The sequence below is a fragment of the Punica granatum genome, chromosome 3, assembly GCF_007655135.1.
Source record: "Punica granatum isolate Tunisia-2019 chromosome 3, ASM765513v2, whole genome shotgun sequence".
NCBI lineage: Eukaryota > Viridiplantae > Streptophyta > Magnoliopsida > Myrtales > Lythraceae > Punica > Punica granatum.
The window spans coordinates 1,848,651-1,873,230 of record NC_045129.1 but is presented as its reverse complement, the minus strand read 5'-3'; the positions used below and the strand labels follow the sequence as shown (position 1 = coordinate 1,873,230).

Here is a 24,580-nt window from a genome sequence, read left to right as displayed (position 1 = left end):
TAGAATGATCGACCGTTATTGCACTTGAAAAAAATACAAAAATATAACTTATTTAGTTTCAAAGTGTGATTTTAAAATTACACTTTAACTTAATTCTACCAACAACAAAACAAAATAACTCATATAAAGTTAAATGGTTGGCTCCATACATAATAATTTATACAACTCTCTTTCAAAATCAAAATCTAATTTTAAAATTATACTTTGATTTAAAATCATACTTTGAAATTAAACGCAATAATAGTGTTTCTTGAATTGTAGATATCCTTTCCATAAAATTGCAAGATGGCCCATTTTAATTTGCTTGAGGAATCTTCATGACCTTTATTTATTTTATTTTATTTTATAGCTCTTCAAACAAGACATGACTGTGCTTATTGTACATAGAATCTCCTCGATTCAAATGGATGACCCAAAGAAACTATCACGCAACAATAGGCCCTATCCAAAAGAAGAAACATGGTGAACTGGAAAGAAAGAATTATTCGTGTTCAATGAATAATATATTATCAACTGTATCGTTACATTGCAATTTGCGCGTTCCCCTAATCGGACACCGAGGAGTGCACCGCAGCATACAGTTTTTTTTTTTCGTCTTAGATATTTTGCTTGGTCGAAAATGCATAAGAATCGCATGGAATACAGCTGAAGAATTATATGCTTCCAAGTCAGTCAAGGTTTTTATACTAAACTTGCAAGTAACATTATCAGTAACTGTCACTCCAATCAAAACGAAACTTCGCAGTATGCTTCCGAATAGATGGACATGTCCGAGGCATGAGACATGAATTAATATTGCGGAAACGAACAGTTTGAGAGACTTTGGGGCAACTTAATTTCCATGAAACTGAGGAATCATAAGACACTTGTTTTTACAGAACATCTACATTAATTCTTACCTGAAAGATGAAAATGGAAAACTTCAAAAAAGAATCACGACCCTCCCCAAACATAGTGAAAGAAGGCAGAAGAAATTTTGAATAATTTCTCGTTCGTTTCGCAAACATCTGTGGCCAAAGAATGTTGACGATGCTACTGCAATACCAATACCTAGCTGTACATCGCAAATCCTAGCGAAGAAGACCAAAACCCCGTAAAGCTTGAACAGGTGAAAGAGTGGAACTTTGACGGATTGAATATCATCAGATTAAGCTTGTGAATGAGGAAGTCAATATGTAGGGGACGTTGGCGAGTGGCCCCCGTTGTAGGGCGAGCTCGTGGATGTCCTTCACGATGTCAAACACTGCCTCCGGTTGAGCTAGTTTAAGGGAATTTTCGGACATTCTCTTGAGCTCGTCCGTCTTTGTGCTGAACCATTCGGCCACAATTCTTGCAGTTTCTTTAGGACTCCGAGTGAAAATGCCTGCCCCGTTGTCCACGACATACGGAACATTGCCTTTCTCCTGTATTGCCAATCCAAATAAAAAGATCAGGACTCGAGTTTTATGATTTTATGCTTTCATCTCGAGAAATATATATCTTCAAGTACAAACCGGGCACTTGTTACCATCTTTTTGTTTTGTTTTCCTAGAAAAGGAAAACAGGAAACTGTGGACATTTTTCTGCAGCCAAAAAAGAACCAGAATTAGCCATTATCACTAACCTGTCCTGGAATGTAGTCGTTCAGGATGATTGGAAGTCCTCGTATAAGTGCCTCGGCGATCGTCCCGGGCCCTGCCTGCAATTAAAAAATGACCAGATACGTTAGATTAAGCAAGTAATGATAGGAAATCACGATAAAGGAAACAAGTACGGTAACTACCTTAGTTATTAAGCAGTCACAAGCTCCCATCCATTTCTCCATCTGGGTCTCGAATCCTCTAACCTGTGACAGCAAAATTAGGTAAGATCAGTAAGTCTTTAACGTGATGAAAAGTATGAGTTCAAGGATGGGTTTCGGACAATAATTACTTTAACTGGAATCTTCCATTCTTCGGATTGCAAAGTACAGACAAGGTTCTTGTTCCGCCCGCATATAATTATTAACTGACCGATCGGTTTCCCTTGAGCTTCATCAAACAGTGAATTTCCGAGTGCCTTGGCTGTTTTCTTCACCGGGCCCATCCCTTCTCCACCTCCCATCAGTAAAACAGCGGGCAAATCAGGATCCATTTCGAGTTCTTCCCTCAACTTGTCCTGCAAAATGGTGATTCCGGTACAAAGACAGTCACGAATATCAGAACTCTACATCCTATTTGGCGGTAACTGGTAACAGGAGTGCAAGAAATCTTCGACAAAATGTTTTGTAACTTCACACCTTTGAAAGAACAGCCCGGGCAAAAGACGGCCTTATGGGGAGGCCATAAACCCGAACTTGTGACTCTTCAAGGCCATCCACTAAGGCTCGTTTTGCCACTTCCTGTGAAGGGCAGTAGCACCGATTGACCCCCGGGTGAAACCTGCTCAAAATCCCAGCATGAAAACGAAAGACTCAGCTAGGCATTCAACTCATCAAAAATGGATGAGAAAATGAAACAAGAACTCGTCAAGCTTTCAGGATACCGACCATGTGGGATGGCACGTGTTGAGATCCGTGATGACCGTCACGAAGATCACTTTCTTCTGAAGCCCCTGCCATTTCAGGACCCACAGGGGAATGTGTTGCATCAAAGGGTGGACACTTATGATTATATCGGGCTTGTACTCCATTAGACCCGCCTCGACTTCCCTTCAAATCAGATGAGTTCCGAAAATCAGTAACTCCACGAGAATAGACACGTAAGCAATAAACAAGGAATTCCTAATTAGTTTCCGAAGATTCGGTTCGCTCATGCCTAGTGTTTTGCGGAAACTGTCTTGGATGGATGGATGCTGTAACTTTCAACACGATTGTGTCATTTAGTACACAAAATTAGTTGTCACCTTCCAATACTTTGTTAACTTCTAGAGATGGAGGAAGGGCCCATCGACGTGAAATCATGTTGGCAAAAGCCAAAACCAACAAATTAACATGACGGCATGTGCTTAAATCAAAATATTAGGGAAAAAAAATAATACAAAATTTTGATTGATGAGCTGACAACATCATAGAGACATTCAATAGGGCAAAGACAAGAGTTTATTTTAATCCCTATTGCAAGCTGCAAGCTGCGAGCAACTCCTTTTTCTACTGCCCATGAGTTGCTCCTGGGCGAAAATGAACTTCACATGTTTCATCCAATTCAGTGAATCGGTTCTAATTAGCTACAGCGTTATGAAATATATCAAGACAGGAAAATGAGCAGCGGCATACTTGGCGTAGTAGGCGGCGATGGCGGCGAGGTAGAGGCTGTGGATCCATTTGGGAGAAGTGCTGTGGAAGGCCACCTTCCACAGCTGGACATGTTTCACCATGAACTTGTAGGACCTCTCCATGTCATTCAATGGCCACCCTGTGTATTCCTTCCACACATCTTTCACAAATATCTGGAAAATCACCAAAAAAAAAAACACATTATGAATTGGTCTTCTAGCAATTGGCCTTTCTGCATCATTTGTAATTGGGGCAACTTTTAAGCTGGAAATGGATTAAAAGAACAATAATTTGGGATGAAATTCAGCTAAGAAAGGCCACAAAAAAGAAAATATCGAAAGAAAAGAAATTTTATTGCCAACTACCGACAAACTTTGTGAAAAGCCAAGAAGAAGAGAGGGTTCTTCTTGTTTTTATCAGCAGATGATCATTTATCCAAATCTGAGGCAATTACCCGGTACTCGTCCCCGAATTCCAGCTGAAAAGCAGCCCGAATAGCCTCCGCAGAGGCTCGGTGGCCCCCTCCCGTGTCGCTCATCAAGATCAGGACGTTCTTGGTCCTCTCCGCCCCAATCTGCGTGAGCTCCAAGGCATCGTCGAGTTCCTCGAAGTCATCATCCTCGAACTCGACAGAGCACTTTCGGTGCCCGACGACGTGGTTGCTGCTCCCGCCAAAATACGAGCCCCCGAACAGCTTCTCGGTGATGGAAGACTTCCTGTGATGCCCCACGGCCATAACCATAATAACAATAATAATCAAGAAAACAGAGGAGAACCCGCCCGGGGGGGGGGGGAGGTGCTCGGTTCTTGACTAATTCTTGAGCAGATTTGTGCGGGGAATGGAGGGGCCCCGACCGGCCGGTCAGCGTCCCTTCCCCTGGACGGAGGTGGGCTTGCCGGCAGGTGGGGAAGAGAGAGCGAGAGAGAGAGAGAGAGAGGAGAGCTGGCGGGTGGCGAGGAGAGAAAACAGAGGGGAAGCAAAGAAAATGTATAGGGAAACAGGGGAAGGATCCGACGGGTTGATTTCGAGTCAAGCTTGCAGAATTCGGGGGAGCATTTAAATTCTAAAATTGGATGTTCAATTTATGAGGAGAGGGTTTATTATTGCTGGGGGGTTGATTGATGCCAGGAATGATGCTTTTTGGGTTCGGGTTGATTCTTGGGGGGTTCTTGCAATTTTTTTCGGAATTTCGATGGTGGGATTTTGGAGTTGAGAGCCGTCAGATTCGCATTTGGGGTTGGAATGTTCGGACTGGCAGATTCGAATCTTTCTTCCTGGATGAACAGCGATGATGATTTATTTTCGTATTGATTAATAATGTTTTCTTTTTTCTTGGTTCCTCGTCCTAGGGGGCATTTGCTTGCCATTCCCTTGTGTAATTGGTCAATTGGTTGCTTTCTTTCTTCTTCTTTGACGGTTAGTTGGTTCCCCTGTTCTGCTCTGTTTTTTTTTTTGCTCCCGAGGCCTTCTATCTTTAGGTATTTGCTTGTCGGGTCAGGTGAAGGAAGGATTGTCTTGTTTCTTTGCCCCTTCCTTTTTATTTCTTTTGCTCCCGCGGCCTTCTGCTTTCGTGTATTTGCATAGTTCGACGAACAAGGATTGCATATGTGTCGGGACAATTGTCTCGCTTGCTTTCCTTGAGCTTTGTCTCAACTAGCAAGTTGGATGAAGTGATCGGTAGGTTATGCGCATTCTATCGACATTTTTAATCGACAAGAAATTCTAAAATAAGGAAATATACGACTAACGTATGGTATATTCGTGATGTCGCTGAAAAATAGCTATACATTATTTGTCATAGACAACACGAGCATATATTATTTCTCAAGTGTAAAACTTATGAATGATTTGCCCGTATTAGGTTCTCTCTTTTCATTGAGAGCTTCTATCTTCCCTTTGTTGGAAGCTTCGGTCTCCCCTTCTCCCTCGTTCTCTGCACGGTTGCTTAATGAAGAACCAGAAATGGCAGATTCTCCGATCTTCAATTCCCTCAACAAACTGAGTAACTCCTCTTCACTCACTCCATCTACCAACATGTACTTCTTCTCGCTTGCATTGACCCTCCTCTCATCGGCCTCTCCCCATCTCCTTCTAAATGCCTCATACCAGATTTTGACCCCACACAAACACACCAACACGCACCTACAGCCTCAAGACACCATCACCGTCTGGATCCAGATCCGCGACATTGCCGCCAGAAATGCTTTCCATTGATAATATCACTACGCTGATTGAGAGGGCGGGAGAAGTACTTGATATTGACTAGAAAGACACCGCCACTCTCCACAAATGGTTTATGACTCCGCCTGTGGTGGTCAAAGTCCTGATCTGTCAACCTCTGTGCCTGGGCTACCTCATCGAAAGAGACAACAACTCTGCCTCTTGGGCCACTTCAAATACGAAAATCTCATAACTTTTTGCTATGGTTGTGGTATCACCGGACATGAGCAAGGCCACTGCATCTCCGGCTTGCTGGTGATCCCTAACACCTGCGGCCCTTGGCTTCGGTTCGATAAGAAGGCTGATCTTCCATCGCCACAAGTGATAGTTGTTCTGGGAGACACGGCCAGCCCGTCCCCACGATCCGCCACTTGAAACTGCCCAACTCCACCCAACACCGAAGACACGAATTCCAAGAACAAGCACAACGTTGTCTTTGGAATCCTAGAAAATATGACGGCCTTGGCTCCCGACGGTGACAACTCTGAAACATCCTTTCATGTCTTCAATATTCGCTATGACAACTTAACCGTTGGGGCCACCTCTGGACTATGCTCGACTATCAAAGACAAGGAGGCATCTCTTAACCTATCCAACCTGATCTCTTAACCATTTACCTATCAAATTATTTCTCACGTGTTGTAAAGTAGAAATTATTCCTTTGGCATATTCGATGAATCTCTACATCCGTAATAGGACATCGTTGACCTCGGCGACCAATAGGACAATCCAAGCTGACCTTATCCTCATCTACTATGGCATTGGCATTATTTAATGTCAATGTTTCTCCCAACTTTATCACTGTCAATTGACAGGCGCATATAAAAGCTTTTTAGATTTCTTCCGTGGTGTGACTGTCCGTAATGGACTTGAATTGTTGCAAGTTGAGATGGAGACGAAAAGGTGCTCAGCCAGCCTTGAGAGCTCGTACACGATCAAGTTCTAGTCTCGACTTTCGGAGAGACTGCATGATCGACTTATGACCGCACAACTACGAGGTCCAACTGTCGGAACACTCCGATATCACTGAACGAACGAATTCCAACCTTGGGAATGACTAGAGACCGATTGATCGAGCCGAACCTAGTAATCGGTTTCTTAAGAAACCGAGTCCATATTTCGGCTGGTTTCGGTTTTCGGTCTCGAAAACCATTGGCCCACTTTAATGCTCCTCCCTAGGCCCAAACCCAGTCCAACTGGGCCAGTGTCCTATTAGGCTCTGGCTCACCGTTTCGGTTGGAACGTTCCCACTCGTCGGCCTCTTTCAGATTCAGAAGCTCTCTCTCTCTTCTCCATCCCCCCATTTTCCTCCTCAATCCGTTCTCACCTCACCTCACGGTTGTCTTGATCTTGAAGCAACGCCACAGTCTCTTCGATTCCGCATTTCAGGTATTCTCTTCCGATGATCGACTGCAGCTGCTAAAGTTTCTTAATTCTCTTTGCTCGTCGACTGTCTGTAGGAAGATCGATCTGCTCCGAGTTTTCTGTGTCTTGTTTTGGTTTACGCACAGAGTTAGCTGACATTCGTGCATTCATTTCATGGTTCATGAAGAATTGCAGGGATTTGGGACCGGTCGAATTCAGCTGGGATTCTCTAGTTAGTTGATCAAGGAGAGAGACCATGGTAATGGAATGATCTATAATATACCTTGAGCTTCGATTACCTTTTCTGGATTGCTGACTGTATTGATTTTGGCTTGATTGGAGTTCAGAATCTTAGGTTTAGTGAGCTATGATGTTACAATGGCCGGCAGTTGGTGAAAGAGGTCCCTTTAGTCGATATTTAGCTCGTCAGATGTTATTCGATAGATGGTCGCCCCTCTCTATATCATCGGATGCTAACTGCATCATTGAAATGAAAGAAAGACTGATAATTTTTTGGAGCATGACTGAAAAAATAGCTAATTTTGCCTTAATTTCATGGGAAAATGTCACGTCTTTTGGTGAAAGTGTGTTACTTGCCGGCTATTACTGCATAATATAGAAATCAAGGAAATGGCTTGGGAGGGAGACTGAATGAACCCTTGAGGGAAAATAATCACCTTTCCTTTCCATTCCTTGGCAAGAACTTGACCAAAGTAGCTGACATTGCGGGTAAAAAGTACTATTGTGAAAGGAGTATGTTTGGTTGGTCTCCCGAGAGATTCCAATTGCTGAATGTCGGTGTTTTGAAGTTTCAATAAACAGTGAACGTCATAGGTGCACCTTTTCCTTCTCTCGTTTAAGTTCAACCTCTCCAGAGTATAATCACTTGATATACCTGATCTCTTTTCAGGTGTATCATTCCAGTTTTGTGGATGAGGAAGGAATTACCAAGGCTTGTGGGTGTCCCCTGCTTCCGTTAAAAAGCCACATAAAAGGTCCAGCTCCAGTCTCCGGACGAGGTTAGACTTTACTGTCCAGTTGGAGATATGACCATGAGTAGTTAACATATTTTGTACGGTTTGGGATTTGAGGCATGCTTCCCTGCAGATGCAACTGACATTGTTGATGAAGCAATTACATTCTTCCGAGCAAATGTCTTCTTCAGAAACTTTGATATCAAGAGCCCTGCTGATAAGCTCCTCATTTACTTGACCTTCTACATCAATTCGGCTTTGAAGAGGCTCGAGGGCTGCAGAACTTTGGCTGAAGGGACCAAAGCTATCATTAGCTTGGGCCTGGAGAAGGTTCCCGTGCCTGGAGAGTCTGGATTTCCTTTTCCAGGCCTCTTCCCCTTGCCTCAGTCTTCGCAGGAAGCAGGTATGATCTTTTGTTGCTTTCGTGGAGGTTCTCAGCGTATAGCTTATTCTATAGAAGTTTACGAGAAAAGATGGGAGTAAAGTTTGAGAATATTATTGTGCTATTCAGCACAGGGTTATCAAATGCATGATTTGGTTGCAGTGCTTTTGTAACTCGTCATGCTGCGTATACCTGCTCATACTTTCAAAAGTTAGGTTTCAACCAATCCTCTCTTATTCATCGGATATCGGTTTCAATCAATGCAGAGCTATTCAGAAACTATCTAAAGCAGATAAGGGAAGAAACAAGTGGGAGGTTACTTAGCGTTGCATACAGACCCAATGGGACGCCGAACAAGTGGTGGTTGGCTTTCGCCAAGAGAAAATTCATGAACATCATCGATCAGCGATCTGTCTAACACGAGCGGGCTTGAAGTTTGTGAATGTAGAAAAGGGAGGGCATGTCTGTAGATTTTCTTCCCCTCTCATTCCAATTTTTCTTTTTTTGGGCAAATAATTAGATTTCTTTTTTTTTTTTTTTTTTTAAGTATGAGCACAGTGAGGACTTGTTCAGACTGTTGTATTGTATGAATAACAACTCGAAAACCAAATGCAAGCTAAACGATCGGATAAACTGTTGTCTTCTGTGTCAATAAATCTCACTGGATTTCCTGCTGTTCACATCCTTAAGATCGATGCAATAGTTTTGATGCTCGTAAATCTTTGACGGGAAGATATTATTTACATCGGACGCACCCCCATCGTATGAGTTCATCGGAAGACTCTATAGTATATAAAAAAGAATCACATCACATTTCATGGAGATCCTGTGTCATTACACTTTTTTCGCCTTTTTCTCAATAAATTAGATTATCATCCTGATTTCATGTTCTTCCTCTTTCCCGCTCAAAGCCAGAGGATTCCCATACTCCCACGTCCACAGGATCTGATCGGAACAGATGAGGCAATGTCGGGATTTTTTTTTTCCCTGACAAGAACACTGAATATATGATAAATAGATAGGAAAAATCAATCATCAATGTTTTTAATTATTTTCAGACAGGCAAAACAAAACCTCAATAAATAATAAATAAGTTTTAGGACAAAAATAATATCATAATTAAGTTAATTAACAATAATTTTGTCACCTGACAGGCACGTGCAGTAGGTACGGGCTCCCCGTCCACCGTTGCGTGCCGATGGCGGAGAAAAGCAACCTTGCAAGCTCTGCAACAATGGAGTAGACGACAGGGGTGATGTCCTTTTCTGCTTCCTATCCTTCCTTACGCCTCCGCCTCATATGAGATTAGATCCCCTCTCTCTCCCCTTCTGTGTCTGCCTCCGAAAGTGAAGATAAATCCTCTCGATCAGCTCGCCATCTCTCGCCCTCCATCCTCCCTCCCCATCTTCCGGATGATCTGAAGGTCGGTCTGTGTGTCTCTCTTTCCCTCCCTCTCTCTTTCTTGTTATTGCAATAAACTCTTTAGTCTTACTTCAATTATAATGAGGCTTTGTTTTTGAATTACTGTTGTCGTCTGAACTTGCTTGCCTTCACTGATCGAACAATCGTTGTTGTAGTTGTTATTCCGAGGTCAAATGAGCTGATTTTGTGGCATCTTTGTTGGAAGTTGGACCCTTCCCGATTCGAATACTTTGCTTGAAATGATTCTGATTCGGATTTCAGCTTAGTAAGATTCATTACCTGATGTACCCATAGCAAGTGAGTCGTTACTGCGAATTGTCGATGGACCAGATGGTCTTCGTTTCTGAATTTGTGCTAAAGAAAGCTGTTTTCTTTACTCAGACATAGTGCCTTTTCCTTTTCTGAGGATTTTAGCAGGGAGTTACCCGTGCACCGTTTTCTGAGCTCTAATGTGCTGTGATGGACTTTCTAAAAGTAGATCATAACAAAGCTTATTGAAATTTTAGTTAGTACTTAATTTGTGTAAGATTTGATAAATCATGGAAATGGAGAGAGTCACATACAAAACCTTGGTTATTTGATTACAACCGAGCAAAACCCTGTATTAGAGTCTCTGTTCAGGCTTATATTTTGGTCTGTCAAAAATTATGTTTTCTGAACCCAAAACATACGATTTAACTTTGGCATGAGATTGGTCATTGATTGGACTTTCTCAGACATTGTCCATGATGAAATTTCTTTCACAGGCTTCTTGCAGGTAACTCGTAAGGATGCAGTCACTTTTCGTGAAGGTTACTTTTGTGGCCTTTATCTCCCTAAGCTCTGCAGCCATTGGATATGGAGGGGTCACAAGTAAATTTGTTAGATCAGAGTGGCCGTCCGTGGACATTCCGCTGAACAATGAAGCATTTGCGATTCCAAAGGGTCATAATGCGCCGCAACAAGTAAGTAGTTTTATCTTCTTATCTTTGATTTATGGGGCAAATTAAAGAATACTTAAATAGGCAAATTATGTCTGAGTGGATTATCGTTTCATCTCCTGTTGCTTCTTTATCTTACTCATTGTAAGTTCTGGTGCGGCAATATTCATCTCTTTGATTCGAACTTCTTATTCTAGGTGCACATCACACAAGGTGACTATGATGGAAAGGCCGTCATTATATCGTGGGTGACTCCTGATGAACCGGGATCCAATAAAGTTCACTACGGCACATCGGAGAAAAATTATGTTCACTCTGCTGAAGGGACAGTGACTAATTACACTTTTCATGAGTATAAGTCTGGCTACATCCATCACTGCCTAGTCGATGGTCTTGAGGTGATGGTTTATTGAATAGATTGAAGTGGCATTCCAATAAGTGTTTACATATTTTATAAATGCATTAATTTTCTTTCACGATTCAGTTAGCCTCAGTTTTAGGAAAGAAGTATATCATTCAGTAATCGTTTTTGGCATTGACAAAATAGAACTACGAGGGTTACATGTTTGCAAGAGAAGCCTGTGAGCAAAACTATTCGGTGGTGTCAATATACTTTCTTAGGGCAAATTTAGTTTTACTAAAATCTGCACTATCGTTTCTTGCTTGCAGTATGATACAAAGTACTATTACAAGATTGGAAGTGGAGAATCTTCGCGAGAATTCTGGTTTCAGACACCTCCAAGAATTGGTCCAGATGTTCCATACAAGTTTGGAATGATTGGTGAGTCTTAACATTTCGCTGGTTCTTCCAAGCCTCTCTAGGGAATTGTTTTTTGAAAATTACATGTTTACTTCCTTGTGGTGTAGGTGATCTGGGTCAGACTTACAATTCTCTCTCCACCCTTGAGCATTATATGCATAGTGGAGCACAGACAGTCTTGTTTGTTGGCGACCTTTCTTATGCTGATCGTTACCAGTATAATGACGTTGGTTTACGATGGGATACGTGGGGCCGCTTTGTTGAGCGAAGTACAGCTTATCAACCTTGGATATGGTCTGCTGGAAACCATGAGATTGAGTACATGCCATACATGGTAAAATTTATTGCATGACATGTTCACATCATAGATATGTATTAAAAATGGTTGGGGAAACTCATTTGAGCTATCAACACATTTTTTACTGTTTAAAATGCCTTGGCTGTTTAACAAAACCTAATAGATCAAGTACTTAATGAGTTCTTGTTTGGAAGGAGAAAGTAAAAGAGGGTAAAAGAGAGCGGGGGGACGCCTATATTGCCAATTAAATGTTAACTAGATTCACTTAACAAATTTTTTGATAAGCGAGAATATGGCACAAATCCAATTTTAAGCAAAAGAACAGAACCTCACTATATAAAAACTCTAAAATGGAACCATTGAGCGAATTGATTGAAGGGCTGCAATGATCATTGAGTGATTCTGACTTAATTGATGTTACAATCTCACTTGAGATCGTTCATATCTACTTCTACATGCAATATATGTACAAAGCACATGCATATCCGTGGTTTCCTGTTAAAATCTTGATAATGATTCACATAATAAATTGGCGACTGGGTGTATTTCCTCAATTTTGGATATTATCTGGTTATGGTTCAGTAACTTACATGATCATTTATGTTTATGGCTCATGATTCTAATATATGCACCACAGGGGGAAGTTACACCTTTTAAGTCATATCTTTACCGGTACGCAACGCCATATCTGGCCTCTAAGAGTAGCAGTCCTATGTGGTATGCTGTCAGACGCGCGTCTGCCCATATAATCGTTCTCTCAAGCTATTCTCCTTTTGGTAAATTTCCAATTCCATATACATTCGCATAATGAATCCATCATTGCTGCAGGGTAGGGGATATTGAGCTCTGATAATATCGGAAACTTTATTAGCACATTGTAATATGTCTATGATTTAATATTTCTACGAAGGCTTGGTTTCAAGAATAATGGAAGCCCTGTGCGTGGAGGTGACTAAAAGTGATTGCAGATGAGTGGACCCTAGCCTTCATACCATGTGAAATTTGGACAAATCGCTGCCACCTGTGCTTAAGCTTGTATATAATGCGTGTGAAAATCTTATTATTTAACAGAAGAGATATCTCTTGCTTTATAGAGCCAATTATCACTAAGATTGTCACAGTAGACAGAAATCAGGCATTTCCTTTTTCTTGTTAAATATTTTCCTATGACTGATTTTAAAAAGCTTTTGAACAGTGAAATACACGCCACAGTGGTTCTGGCTGAAAGAAGAATTGAAGAAGGTGGACCGGGAGAAGACTCCTTGGCTCATTGTTCTCATGCATGTTCCAATATACAACAGTAATGAGGCACACTTCATGGAGGGAGAAAGCATGAGAGCAGTGTTTGAGAAGTGGTTTGTCCGTAAGAAAGTGGATGTTGTCTTTGCTGGCCACGTCCATGCTTATGAAAGATCGGTATCATTCTTTGTTCCGATCACATAGTTCGCAATATATATATATATATATTTAATTAATTGATGACTAGCTTAGAAATTTGAGCTGAAACATAGTATGATCTTTTCCACTAATTTGTTCTTCCTTTTGCTGCCTAGTATCGTATCTCAAACATAAATTATAACGTGTCAAGTGGGGATCGTTATCCTATGCCGGACAAATCGGCTCCTGTCTACATTACTGTTGGAGATGGTGGTAATCAAGAAGGTCTCGCTGGAAGGTGAGTTCACTGTTAAGTTACTTACGAAGCAGATCTTTACTTGTATGAGGATGTTCATGCCCATCACAATATGCCATTGGTTCTGCAGATTCAGAGATCCACAGCCTGAATATTCCGCATTCCGAGAAGCCAGTTATGGCCACTCCACTCTCGAAATTAAGAACCGGACCCACGCTTTCTATCACTGGAACCGCAACGATGATGGAAAGAAGGTGCCGACTGACTCCTTTGTAATACACAATCGGCACTGGTAGGTGGCATTGCTCCCGTCTGTTATGTTCCTACTTTGACTCTTATTAGTTGCAGATAGTTGAATCAGCTATTACTGCTCGTAAAAGATAGATCTTTCATTCATGAACGAGTTTATCTTCTCCTCATGTTTTAACCTTTTAAATGGACCTTCGCGGTGCAGGGCGAGCAATCTCAGGAGAAGAAAGCTGAAGAAGCACTATCTGAGAATCGTTGGAGGTCGAACTGCGACCATCTGATGCAAGAACCAAGTATTTGGTGCTGTTTGAACAGGATCTCCGGGACAGGAATAGAACGGGAGTCGAAAATGTAACTTGTGTCGTCTTCTCCTATAGTGCATGTGCAAGTAGGCTGAGGAATGTTGTTATCGGTGCCATTTCTGAAGCTTGTATATTTGTTTAGACAGGGATATTTGTTGAAGAACCATAGTCTCTGCAACTGCAATAATGTGCACTAATTTGCATTGCTTCAGGAAATGATATTATCTCGAAGACGTGCATTATCCAACCGAAACTTTCGGATAGAATTTACAGATCTTCAATTCTTTGACGACAATGAGCTTGACTTGATCACTTTTAGTTACTGGAGACACAACCATAGTTCAACGTGAATAATCTTCAGCAAAAAAAAAAAAGAAAAAAAAGAGAGAGAGAGAATGGGAAAAATAATTCCACTGTTCGGATAGTTTTAATCATCAGTGGGAAAGATTTGGGTGATGAATTCACGATTGGGAAGCCTTTATGTGATCCTTTATTTATTTGTTGGAAAAGACAGACAGCCTTTTGCAGCCTTTTTTTATTTTAAAAAAAATCCTTTTTTCTAATTTCATGTTTTGGATATTAATTTTGAATCATTGCACAGCAAAATCACTGGACTTGAAAATGGAAAAGCAAAAAACTACTTTTAATCATCGGTCCATTAACATCCCCACACAATGGAGGAAAAGGAAAACTAAAAGCGCTGTTTGAATTGTGTACAAGATCATAACCTTAAAAGCACGTGGGACCCCACGCAAAAGAAATGTTCTATGGAGTCCATGATCTTGATATTTATAATGTGCGATTCCCCCGTCTATAGGTCAATTAAGGGCCTGTTTGGATTGTGGATGCAATTTTAAAATCACAATTCTAATTTAACTCTACCCATTACAAAACAAAATAACTCATACAAAGTCAAAGAGTGGACTCCATTTATATCACTTTTTTCCACAACAAAACAACATAACTCATACAAAGTCAAAAGGTGAGCCCCATTTATTTCACTCAAAATCAAAATCTGATTTTAAAGTCCTACTATGAAACCAAACGCAACCTTAATCCCCGAAGAGCTAGCTAGCTCTCCACGAAAAGATTCACTCTATACGTGTAAGACTTCAAGTGCGTGTGAACCGTGCGCTACCAGTTTCTGTTGGATTGCTTTTGAGGAATCACTTCTATAATCATTATTTGGATGAGTTTATCATCCACGATTAGGTATGCCTTTGGCCACGATTGGGATATATCTGATCAAAGTTCGGGTTCGAAAATGATTAAGTTTGTGTGAGCAAATATACAAATATATATATATAATGCGTGCCACATCATGGCCAAAAAGGAAGAAATGAATAATGCTAGATGTAAGGTTGGATCATGGCTGGGACCATTCAACTCAAGAGTCAAGAGTGGTTTCGGGTAATTATTAATTAACAACTTGGCCCATAAGACAAATGTACAGAAAGAGACTGATATATACGACTTAATTACTTGCAACTTGAATAGTAGTTAAATTATATAAAAATTAATATAATAGGGCTGTTTATAACTTATATCAATAAATATTTATCAAGTGCATATATAAGATTGACAATATATACCTTTAATATATGTAGACAAACACACACACTTATCTATCTAATCCATCTCTCTGTCTGTCTGTCTGTCAGTCTAACGAAGGAAAAAACAGAAACAAATTTTACTTTATTAACCAATTGAAAAGATAAAAGCAATAAAAATATTATTAGAACTCTTCGGATCGTAACTCATTGTAATAATAATAATTTATTCATTATATTATAACTATCCTGTTTGGTTTTTGGTTTTTAATAAATACAAAAAAGCAAACTTTGTAGTTACTTATTTTGCTTTTTAGGCAATTAAACTAAAAGGAAAAAGTTTTGTAATTACTTATTGTATATTGCTACGTAACTTGATAATAATTTAATTTACTAGATTTTAAATTTCATTCTAGGTTTATAAAAAATAAAAAGAACTTTGCAATTACTGATTTTATTTTATTAAACAATTTATAAATAAAAAAGGATGCATTATATGATTACAACTTTTTTGTTCTTGTTTTAGTTTAATAATTAATTTATTGAACATTTTTGTTTGGAAAATTAGATTTTTTCCTTATATTTTACTAATACGATGTATTGTCAATCTCAACAAAGTAGTATTATTATAAACATAGATCCAAAGTAAATCTTTATATTGTAAATTTATGCAAGTATTAGTCATGCATAATATAATTTAGACACTACTAATTACACTATATTTGTTAATATAAATTTACAATTAAAAGGAATTTGTAACTAGACTTTAATATTAATTGGATGAATCGATTTTATTTTTGAGCATGAGCCATTATAGAAAAAAATTTATTTTCTTATTTTAATATTTGAACTATATGATAGGCTAAAATACTTATGTAAATACATATGTAAGATATGTGGTCGAAATTATAAATAGTCAAAATATCAGGAGTGAATTTTAAAGTAAAAAAATAGTAGACACTTGTATGGTTAGGATTTTAAATATAAAGATCTGACGGCCAAAAATAAAATAATCGTGGTGATTATTTTTAGGTGCCAACCGCTATAATATTTCCAATATAAAGTGACCATTTATAGTGAAAATACTGTGCATTTGAATAAAAGTACTGTACATTTAAAGAGTAATACTATACTTATCACCATAACTAATTTTTATTTATATAGAAAAAAGGAAGAATGAAAAATGAAGGAAAAAAAATCTTGCCTAATCACAGAAGCAACCAATGTGTGTGGCTTTCACTATGCATGCAACGTGGACATTCATTACGAAGTTTCCAGCTTTCAATCAAGTCCTCACAATCAGACGAATTCTAATCAAGTCCCCCACAAGCATAATCAAACACTTGCCATTCTTCTGCCTCTGTCAAAGTCTTGTTCTTGGCCCCACTTAGTATTTTTGCTTTAATGCACGTTATTGGAGAGTGATGACATTTGGTCATTCGCTGGTTGCACAGTAAAAATGCTCTTATTTAATTATAAAAAAAGGCCTAGTGAATTAAGTAGAAAAATCTAATCACAAATGGTTATAAGTAATTATAGCAGATATAATTTATACATGATTATCATGTATGTTTTAATTTGTCATTCTTTCAATCAAGTTAAGGAACCTGATTCAGTTTGCTCGGTGTACCCAGACTTTTTTAAGTCCGCCCCGTCATTCTCAACTTGCCCCTGATATCGTTGAGCAATTTTGGGATATTGAACATACCTTAATTCTCACAAGGTAATTTTAATGGGACCGACTTTACCCGGTGCGTATTTCGCGCCCGTTTTTCGTAATAACCATACATGATGGATTTCGAGGAGGGAACTACCATTGCCAAATACAATGCGTGCGCTTAATAATTACCAAAGAGAAAGACATATAACCAATAGCTGGCAGCAGCAGATATTTAATTTTATAATTTCTGGGTATTTTTCAACATTTTATTATAAGTTGTCAACGGTTCCTCATCCGAAATTCAACAAACTTTTCTTGTTTTTTGTTTGGCCGAAGGAGATAAGAGTGAAAACGAGAATATAATTTTATGTTCCCTCCTTGCCCTCGATCCCACAAATTGTAATAATAATACCATAATTTATGACATTAATAGTGTTAAGATTTAGCGATTCGTTTCATTTGGCTTTCAGTTGTTCAATCTCGATATTAAGATTTTTAATAATTTGAATTCAATCGATATAGGATATATACCGATCTCGAATTGTGCGACAATTCGATTCAGCTTTCTCTTTTTGCTTCTTTGGCCTGGTTGGACTAGCAATCGATCATTTTGGGATTTAGTTGCGGTTAAGATGTTCCTGATTCGGTAAATATACACATGTATCCAAAAGTACATATGTTGGTCTTGCTTTGTGGATGGAACGACACACCTAGACTAGACATTAGACAAAAATAATGATGCCTTGAAATGCCCATTAACATTAACAAACATTGTTTTCAAGTTATAATTAAGGAAAAAGAGTGCCCACATTATCTATATATTCTCTATTATTGTACATGCTACACTTTTTACCCTTTATTACATGATTTATCATCATCGACGATTTCTCAAGAGCTTTCCACAAAACATATCCATTTATATATCATGCACAAATTTTCTCAAAGGAAGGTTATTTAGAGACGAAATTAGCGATCAAAGCCGATTAATTAATTGAAATAACAAGTCAATCACTGAAGAAACTCTAGGGAGTTTTTACCCCGTTTTATGATTAAAGAAACACCACCTATATTTATCATCAAATGAAAACGATCGATGCCCATCAATGGAATTTAATATTATTGATTCTCTTTAATCAAATTTCCTCGAGCAAGCATCGTTTAAGAATTAATTTGTTCATGCACTGGGTTTATCGTCCCGTCCTGTGTGTTCGGATAAGAATAAGAAGATGGACCACAAATAGTATTTTTATATTTTGTAATTTTGGGATTTGTCATATTTTTAAGATGTGGAAGACATGAACCTCTACGAAAAATAATATGGCGGATGAGGGCCTTTTCACGTGGTTACACATGGCAAGATCCAACCGAGTAATGAGTTTTCCTTTGGGTTATGTTCCATTCCTCCCTCCCCCCTAAAGTCATGTCCACTATATCAGTATCGATAACCCGATGAACTCCGATTAATCAAGATTAAAGAAAGATCAACTCCTTAAAAAGTAAAACACCCCCAATTACTAATTTTTTCCAAATCATTTATTTAATTCACAACGGACCAGCTGCTAAAGACAAATTTATATAGTAATAAAATGATAATATCAATAAAATAATGAGTTTTAGCGGAAAACACCCAGCCTCAATATGAAATTATGAACTTTTAGTTTTTATGATTATTATATTTGATGAAGTATTTATAAGTTCATTAGTCTTTTATAATCGAAAATAATAATAATAATAATAAATAATAAAAATAAAAGTATTTAATGCCAGTCAAAATCGGAACTAAAACAAAATGATGCGTTTGGTTTCAGAGTTAAAGTAATTTTGATTTTAATTGTGGAAAATGACAAATGATTGTGTAGTGTGTTGAGTTAAAATTAAAGTTAATATTTTTGACTTGAGAAATGTGTATTTTTATTGTGTAATATGTTGAGTTAAAGTTAAAATTTTTATAATTTTAACTGTGAAATCAAACGGGGCAAAATTTGAGTCCTCTCCTCCTAACTAAGGGTCAAACTATGACCAGCAAAACAGAAAATAAAAGCTGGTTTCTGAAGAGCCAACGTTCAATTCCACTCCCCGAAGAATCAAATCAAAATCTACCCATCTTCTTAAAGTATTTATTTTTCCGATAAAAAGGACAATTTTCCCATTTTTTGTGGACTAAAACCTTAGCCATTCTATTTTTTTTTTTCAACTTTTTAAAGAAAAAATCCGCCCTCATATGATATGAATGGACTTCATTATCTCACGTTTCGGTTATATAGGGAGACTTATAAGTCTAATACAATGAAATATATAAATTTCAATAATTGATAAATGAATACGAGTAGTTTTTAATAAGTATTAAACTTGAAACCTGTAACATTTTGATTACCAAACGAAAAATATGTATCAATACTACATTCTCTTTGATTTTTATCTCACGTTTCGTAATAATAATTTTTTTGAAGTAATAATCACTTGGAAAGTTGGAAAAGGAAATATTATATATTTTACCCCAAAAAAGAAAAAAAAAAGAAGAAGAGGAAAAATGGACATGTCGCGCGGCTCCATCTGAAAAATGTTCACCTCACCCGCCCGAACCCGATCTCTCTCTCTCTCTCTCTCTCTCTCTCTCTCTCTGTCGGTTTCCAATTCGATGCACCGCCCGACGACAAAGAAGGAAGCAGTCCTTCCCTGCTGTCTTTCTTGCCAAGTTCTTGCCTTTTGACACCTCCCCTTTCATATGTTCCCTCCTCTTTCTTTCCTTGTCCGTGCTATTCCGAATCCCAATCCCAACTGGCTTAGAGAGGGAGAGAGGGAGCTCAAAGCAGATGTTTTTGCCATAGAAGCGGAAGCAAACTCAATAGCCCAGAAAAGGGAAGAGAGCAGTTGCTGTAATTAAAGGGAGAGCAGCCATGCCTGCTGCTGAAGCTGCCGAGTCCGATGGAGGAGGGGACCCGGAGTCCCTCACTCAACCTCTGCTCAATTCCCAGAGATCCGTCATTAACTCCACCTCCCAGGTGGCCATTGTTGGCGCCAAGTTGTGCCCCATTGAGAGCCTTGACTATGAGTGAGTCCCGTGCTCTCATCCTTTCTCCCTCCCTCCCTCCCTCCCTCCCTCCCAAAGCTCTCTCACCTTCTACGCTTAGTTCTTCTTCCTGTCCTCGTTTGAAGACGAGCAGCTGGGCTATTGATGGATTGTGAATCACTGTTCTGTTTCGTCTGCAATTGGATGGGAGTTGGGGATTGTCCTGGCCCTTTTTATGTTGATGACTTTCAGTTGCTACTTGAGCTGAAGTTCTCTTATTTTTTCTTGAGATTTGATTTTTGTTCAATTAGTCCTTCATTTCTCCTGGAAAATCTGGTTTGATTGGGATTTTTTTTTTGGGTGAAATTGTTTGATTGGGATGTTGATAGATTGCCAATCCGCAGTCTGTCAATTCCGCATATACAAGGACGTTGGGCATTTCTGTCAATTCTCAGTATGTGACATTTTCTCACACGCAATCTTCTTGTTGTGATACCATGTGAATTAGGAAAATGTTTTGACTCTTCAATTAATATGGAAGTTGGTGATTGATCTCAACTTCTGCTGTTGATGGCTTTCTTACTATTATTAGACTGGGCGGTCTGGTGATGCTGTCTTTTCATCAATATTAATTCTTTGATTCTTAATTTTCTTTCCAAATCTAGAGTGGTCATTGACATATTGCTCAGAAATTGCATGGAAGATGTGAGCCTTGTATGAGAGATGATTTGTCATAATTTCCACTATAGTTGCTTCCAGCAGCTGATCACAGTGTTTTTGGGTAGTCGTTGACGGAAAGTTCTTGGGTCATGGTGCAGGATTGCAGAGAATGATTTTTTCAAGCAAGATTGGAGAGCAAGAGGAAGAGTCCAGATTTTCCAGTACATATTCATGAAGTGGTTGCTATGCCTCTTAATCGGCTCACTTGTCAGTCTTGTCGGGTTCTTCAACAACCTTGCGGTGGAGAACATTGCAGGCATTAAGTTTGTCGTCACTTCTAATATGATGTTGACTGGAAGGTAATGAAAAGCGTGAAATGTGGCATTAATCTTTACTTTTCTATGATTATTTTAGATCAGTATACTAGGAAGTTGCGACTTTCTCGAGCTGCTGACGAGGCTTCACAAAGTTTTTCTCCATTCAAATTTGTTCTACAAAGGAAGTAAAAGCTGGTGCAACTGTACTGTGACCTACCCTGGAGAGTTATTGGGGAATGCTATAACAAAAAGTTCAGAGTGGTCCTTACTTTTGGACTATTTGATGTCGGCAACATAACTTAGGCAGTCAGAAATTTGTATCTGATGGAAGTACGCCCCATTTAGTACAAATGTACCATAAGTTTTCGACCAATAGTTAGGTCTACTTCGGTGGAGTTTTACTATTGTAGGGACATTCTGGTGACTCAATCTGCTCGTATTATGCAGGTATGGGATGGCTTTTCTAGTTTTTTCTGTTTCCAATTTTGTTCTCACCTTATTCCCAGCTGTAATCACATCCTTTATATCCCCCACTGCTGCTGGCTCGGGTATACCAGAAGTCAAGGCTTACCTGAACGGTGTGGATGCACCGGGGATTTTTTCGTTACGAACTTTGTTTGTGAAGGTAAAGGTTTCTCTTGTCCTCTTTGGTTCCTTGCCCTTTCTCCTGATCAGAAGAATGATACGATATTGATACAATGGACAGATATTCGGGAGCATTTCAGCAGTTGCATCCTCTCTTTTCATTGGAAAGGCAGGGCCCATGGTTCACACTGGGGCGTGTATTGCTTTCCAGTTGAGCCAGGGCGGGTCAAAAAAATACCACCTAACTTGGAGATGGTTGCGCTATTTCAAGAACGACAGAGACCGTAGAGATCTTATAACTTGTGGGTCAGCTGCAGGAATTGCTGCCTCTTTTCGTGCCCCAGTTGGTGGTTTGTTGTTTGCCCTTGAAGAGATGGCATCTTGGTATGCTATCTTACGGCCTATTATTTCTGATCTTTTCACTGATACTTGTTAGTTTTAAGGGACTCTTCTGGAGCAAATGATACGATGAGCCTACAATCCCATGGATTAGGGTAAAGTTTAAGTCTCATTACATACTGAAGCCTATGTGGTTGGCCACACATTGATCTTGAGACATGTCGCCATGCCTCAAACTTCTTTAATGAATTGACCAAACCTGCAAGGTTATTGTAAATTACTTCCTATATGAGTTTCTACTCAAATAGTCCATTTCTACTGGGATCTTATATCAGGTCATCCTATATTCGAAGATGCTGCTCTATTATTGGGAAGATGTGGCATCTACAACTTACCCAGCCTTAATTTTGTTGGTCTTCAGGTGGAGAAGTGCACTTCTCTGGAGAGCTTTCTTTACCACAGCCGTAGTGGCAATCATACTTCGGGCACTTATTGATGTCTGTCTTAGTGGAAAATGCGGACTATTTGGTAAAGGAGGTTTAATAATGTACGATGTCACTTCGACAAATGTTGCATATCACCTCTCGGATGTGCCCCCCGTGCTTGTCCTTGGCGTTGTCGGGGGATTGTTGGGGGCCGTTTATAACTTTCTCTTGGCTAAGGTTCTCCGAGTCTACAGCCTCATTAATGAGTATGGACTCACAAATTTTGACTTGAAACTTTCGTACTATTTTCTATTTTATCTAGCAGCTTAAGCTTTTAGATGGATCAATTTTAACTCTCTAAGTAACCATGCTCATTTGAAAATTCTCATCTCAATCTCCTAATTTTAGGAAAGGAAAGGTCTGTAAGATCTTGCTTGCCAGTTGGATTTCCATCTTCACATCATGTCTCCTGTTCGGGCTCCCATGGCTTGCATCGTGCAAAGCCTGCCCCGCCATTGCAGGGGAAGCATGCCCCACCATTGGCCGATCAGGTAACTACAAGAAGTTTCAATGCCCCAATGGAGAGTACAATGACCTTGCGAGTCTCATATTCAATACTAATGATGATGCGATCAAGAACCTCTTCAGCAAGGGCACTGATTCCGAGTTCCAGTTCACCTCGATGATCATCTTCTTCCTCACCTGCTTCGTCCTCAGCATCGTGAGCTACGGGGTCGTGGTCCCTGCAGGCCTCTTCGTCCCTGTTATTGTAATGGGTGCGTCCTATGGACGCATCGTGGGAATGCTGATTGGATCCCGCTCAAACCTCAACCATGGGCTTTTTGCGGTGCTCGGTGCAGCCTCCTTGCTCGGTGGATCGATGAGGATGACTGTTTCTCTATGTGTCATCCTCTTGGAGTTGACCAATAACCTACTCTTGCTCCCCCTCATGATGGTGGTTCTTCTCATCTCGAAGACAGTTGCAGATGCCTTTAACGGGAATATTTATGACATCATAATGAAGGCAAAGGGGTTCCCCTACCTTGAGAACCATGCTGAGCCGTACATGAGGCAACTCACTGTTGGGGATGTGGTGACAGGTCCGCTCCAGCTATTCAATGGAATTGAGAAGGTTGGGAATATTGTGCACGTGCTCAAGACCACAAAGCACAATGCATTCCCTGTGATCGATGAACCTCCAATTTCGGTGTCCCCAGTCCTGTTCGGCCTGATCCTCCGGGCCCACCTCATTGAGCTCCTCAAGGGTAGGATTTTCTCGCCAACTCCAGAGTACAGTGAGATCGATGTGCTTCAGCACTTTTCAGCCGATGATTTTGCAAAGCGGGGTTCGGGGCATGGTGATAGTATCGATGATATTGAATTCAGCGAAGAGGAGTTGGAGATGTATGTGGATTTGCATCCGTTCACGAATGCTTCGCCTTATACAGTTGTGGAGACAATGTCCCTCGCAAAGGCTCTCATACTTTTCCGGGAAGTTGGTCTAAGGCACCTTCTCGTGATTCCTAAGGTCTTCGGGGTAAGCTTTTCTTCGTTGGCTTGATGAAAGAAACACTTTTCCAAGAGGTCTTGCTGCTAATATATCGATAGAAAGCGACAGTTTACTCTCGCAAGGTTAATCAATTAAATAGAAAAATGCTCTTTCAAGTTCGGTGACATGTAATAATGTCTGTCTATTTTACTGCAGAGATCACCAGTGGTCGGCATATTGACAAGGCATGATTTCATGCCAGAGCACATATTAGGCTTGCACCCTTCCCTCATAAGAAGCCGGTGGAAGCGATTGAGATTCCAGTTCCCCCGCATATTGAAGTTTTTCTAGTGTACGCTGTTCATATTTTCAGGGCATTTCCATGAAGGGCAGACAAACAGTACTAAAAGTTCAGTACTTTGAGTCTGCAGAACTGTTTACACTTGTACACTTGCCGAATCAAATGAGAACTGTTTATAAAACTGAACTTTTTTGTTGAGGGAAAGATAAGTGCTCTGGGAAAATGGTGGATATTGCTGCCCATATATCAGTCCTACAGCGATCCCACGATATACCGGTTGTCAAGCCGGTTCCTTCGTGCGAGTTTATTTATTTGATCCTTTAAAAGTCAGGTTATTTTTCATTCAGTAGGTTTGTACCTATTGTAACCTTGTAGACATTTTGTAAATGAGCTCGTTTTGGATCAATTCTTATAATAAAGGGCTTACCTTGCCATCCTTTTGCATCAAGGGATTTTGCAATTTCAGACCCGTCGGTTGGGCTATTT

General features: G+C 39.7%; 4 protein-coding genes and 1 long non-coding RNA gene across 6 annotated transcripts; 3 read left to right on the top strand and 2 right to left on the bottom strand.

Moving 5' to 3' along the window:
- Positions 1–811: 811 nt before the first annotated feature.
- LOC116198832 (monogalactosyldiacylglycerol synthase 2, chloroplastic) lies at positions 812–4,435 on the bottom strand. Its single transcript, XM_031529085.1, has 8 exons — positions 3,687–4,435; positions 3,233–3,405; positions 2,507–2,668; positions 2,258–2,399; positions 1,912–2,136; positions 1,763–1,825; positions 1,604–1,678; positions 812–1,403 (listed from the first exon to the last, which is right to left on the bottom strand). Exons 1-8 carry the CDS (start codon positions 3,972–3,974, stop codon positions 1,143–1,145), a joined length of 1,389 nt encoding a protein of 462 aa, XP_031384945.1. The 5' UTR covers positions 3,975–4,435; the 3' UTR covers positions 812–1,142.
- A 2,248-nt stretch (positions 4,436–6,683) lies between these two features.
- LOC116198833 (actin-related protein 2/3 complex subunit 3) lies at positions 6,684–8,807 on the top strand. 2 transcript variants are annotated; one of them, XM_031529088.1, is made up of 5 exons: positions 6,684–6,842; positions 7,006–7,077; positions 7,729–7,837; positions 7,926–8,195; positions 8,441–8,807. In XM_031529088.1, exons 2-5 carry the CDS (start codon positions 7,075–7,077, stop codon positions 8,590–8,592), a joined length of 534 nt encoding a protein of 177 aa, XP_031384948.1. In that variant the 5' UTR covers positions 6,684–6,842; positions 7,006–7,074; the 3' UTR covers positions 8,593–8,807. The 2 variants fall into 2 exon arrangements, with proteins under 2 accessions (XP_031384948.1, XP_031384949.1); XM_031529089.1 differs by having other exon boundaries at positions 6,690–6,842; positions 7,014–7,077.
- Positions 8,700–9,438, bottom strand: LOC116198834. Its single transcript, XR_004155393.1, has 2 exons — positions 9,322–9,438; positions 8,700–9,161 (listed from the first exon to the last, which is right to left on the bottom strand). It is a non-coding gene; the product is annotated as an uncharacterized LOC116198834 (long non-coding RNA).
- LOC116198831 (bifunctional purple acid phosphatase 26) lies at positions 9,421–14,011 on the top strand. Its single transcript, XM_031529084.1, has 10 exons — positions 9,421–9,597; positions 10,343–10,540; positions 10,714–10,914; positions 11,186–11,297; positions 11,384–11,610; positions 12,212–12,350; positions 12,770–12,990; positions 13,128–13,249; positions 13,338–13,499; positions 13,662–14,011. The coding sequence occupies exons 2-10, from the start codon at positions 10,367–10,369 to the stop codon at positions 13,735–13,737; spliced, it is 1,434 nt and encodes a 477-aa protein (XP_031384944.1). The 5' UTR covers positions 9,421–9,597; positions 10,343–10,366; the 3' UTR covers positions 13,738–14,011.
- Positions 14,012–19,543: 5,532 nt separating this feature from the next.
- On the top strand, positions 19,544–24,542 carry LOC116199991 (putative chloride channel-like protein CLC-g). The gene is made up of 7 exons (XM_031530621.1): positions 19,544–20,020; positions 20,797–20,997; positions 21,403–21,580; positions 21,662–21,924; positions 22,301–22,570; positions 22,713–23,841; positions 24,010–24,542. The coding sequence occupies exons 1-7, from the start codon at positions 19,866–19,868 to the stop codon at positions 24,142–24,144; spliced, it is 2,331 nt and encodes a 776-aa protein (XP_031386481.1). The 5' UTR covers positions 19,544–19,865; the 3' UTR covers positions 24,145–24,542.
- Positions 24,543–24,580: the final 38 nt, after the last annotated feature.